Source organism: Pygoscelis adeliae, unplaced genomic scaffold (genome assembly GCF_000699105.1).
Source record: "Pygoscelis adeliae isolate BGI_AS28 unplaced genomic scaffold, ASM69910v1 Scaffold74, whole genome shotgun sequence".
NCBI lineage: Eukaryota > Metazoa > Chordata > Aves > Sphenisciformes > Spheniscidae > Pygoscelis > Pygoscelis adeliae.
The window spans coordinates 863931-865974 of NW_008824665.1; the positions used below are offsets into that span (position 1 = coordinate 863931).

A 2044-nucleotide genomic window follows, 5' to 3' on the forward strand; every position below is an offset into this window, starting at 1 on the left:
GGGGACACCGACGGGCGGTCTGGAGAAAGGCCGGGGCTGGCAGCTGACTCGTCCCCTCCGTTCCCCGGAGCCTCCTCTCCCGAGGCGAGCAGCCCGCGGGACGCCCCCGGTGACGGCTCCTCACCCCGGGCCACCCTCCCACCGCAGCCAGCGGCGCTTCTCCCGGGCAGCGGTTCTCTGTCCCAGACTCGACCATAGCAACGCATTTGCGTTAATAACCAAGACTTGCTCTTGCAGCAGTGTCCTCCACCTAGCTTAGTCTGGCATGCCAGCTGAACCCCTCCTGAAACGGGCAAGTGAAGTACCGCAGCACCCCACGCCTCAGATCTGCCTCCGCCCTGGGGTCAAACCCCTGCCTGCCTGCCGCTGCCGGGGGACTGTTGCCTCCCCCCTTCCCTTTTGCCAGCAGGCCAGGGCAGGGCCCTATCCTTCCTTTTCCTACACGTTAGCTCTAGCGGCTCTCCCTCGAGGGTCAGGACAGCACCCATAGAGAGGCAGGTAGAGGGAGGCAGCCCTCCATTTTGTCAGCGTACACCCCCCACGTATCGCCACCCCGCTTCTTCATTGCTGAGCTGGTTTTCGTTTTTCTGCAGGATCACCCATTAACCGGAGCTGCTTTTTCCACCCTGCCTCAGAACCTGCTGCAGAATTCATTCTTTACCTTGGAAACACTCTTCATTCTCATGGCACATTGTACTAAATCCTAACTGAGGCATGACTGAATTAACGAGCTTGAAGATAGCTTGAGGTATTTACTGCAGCAGTCACCTTCAGCGGAGATACCAAACTCCCATTTCGCTCTTTTGATGCCTTTGGTGCTTAGCAGTTGGTGTCAGTCCATCTTGTCCATCTGTCCCCCTCCAGAGGGAGATCTGCATCTCTCGGATGGTATGTAACAGCCAGTAACCAGAGCAGCTGGTGCAGTGCGCTCCCCACCCTGTTGCTCCAAACTGGTGGGTTCCTCACCCCCTCTGAGCTCCATCCGCCAGCCTTGCCGCTACCACACGTGAGCTCCAGAAACCCACTCCGGCTACAAGTGTAATAAACGTCTTTTGCTGCTACACAAAACAAAGCTGATCAATCTGTTCCAGACCAAGCAGTTTTCGTAATAGAGTGGGAATATATGTTTAATTATGCCAGAGAACAGTGAAAACATATGGTTAATGCATGTTACTCAGCCAGTAATGTCACAGGAACATAGGCTTGTAACTACAGCAACTTTAGTCTGCCTTGGCTCAATAACATCATACAGTTCAATGCCAGCGACAGCTTTCCTTTCTTTATCACCATGAAGTATTTGAAAAGCCCCCCATGCCCCCCGCCCCATTTGAAACTCAGAAGCTGAAAGCAGTTCAGAGTCATGACATAATGATCTTAAAACTTTTAATCGGCTTAAAAATGTAAGACATACACTTAGTTTACACAGTGTACAAAAATATTTACAAATATTTCTATTAAAGCATAGAAACAGCTGTAAGGAAAAACATTGCACATAAGCATACCCATATACATAGGAAAACATTGTACCTTAGGAAAGAAAGTGCCTTGTGCATTTAAAAATCCATCTGTGAATTCAAAATTAGTAATTCTAAGTGATTATAGTAATTCTGAAGTCACAATGAAATTTCTTTGAGTGGAATGTATGATTAACCGGAAGTGTTTAAGAGATTAACACAATGCCACAGGAATCCAAAGCCACACATCCTGCTTTGCCACCCTCTGTGGACCCAGAAGGACCACCGCGTGACTTGCATCTCTCACGTTTCCTTTCCTGGAGTTCAGCAGCAATGTTTGTAAGAACCCCGACATAACTGTTCAGTTAACAGCCCTGGAGCTTCGGTATGCATTCAAGCCAGAAGGTAATGCTTTAAGGAAGTTGTGGTTAATTTCTACATAAAGTGTTTACCTGCATGTAACAGCAGCTTGGGCCTGTTTGCTACATGGAAGTGCTCAGGAGTTCTGGGTTTGGGTGTCTTTTTAAAGAAGGAAAGCAGTCTTTATAGTAGACTTACCTTTGGAGGGGCTTGGTTCTTTTCACATGGGC

At 49.2% G+C, this 2044-nt stretch overlaps 1 protein-coding gene across 1 annotated transcript in view; it reads right to left on the reverse strand.

The window, feature by feature from the left end:
- COG3 (component of oligomeric golgi complex 3) overlaps window positions 1-196 on the reverse strand; it is a 33445-nt gene extending 33249 nt beyond the window's left edge. The window contains exon 1 of the mRNA XM_009322850.1: window positions 125-196. Within this exon, the coding sequence (XP_009321125.1) occupies window positions 125-196 (72 nt within the window). The remainder of the gene's footprint in view (window positions 1-124) is intronic.
- Window positions 197-2044: the final 1848 nt, after the last annotated feature.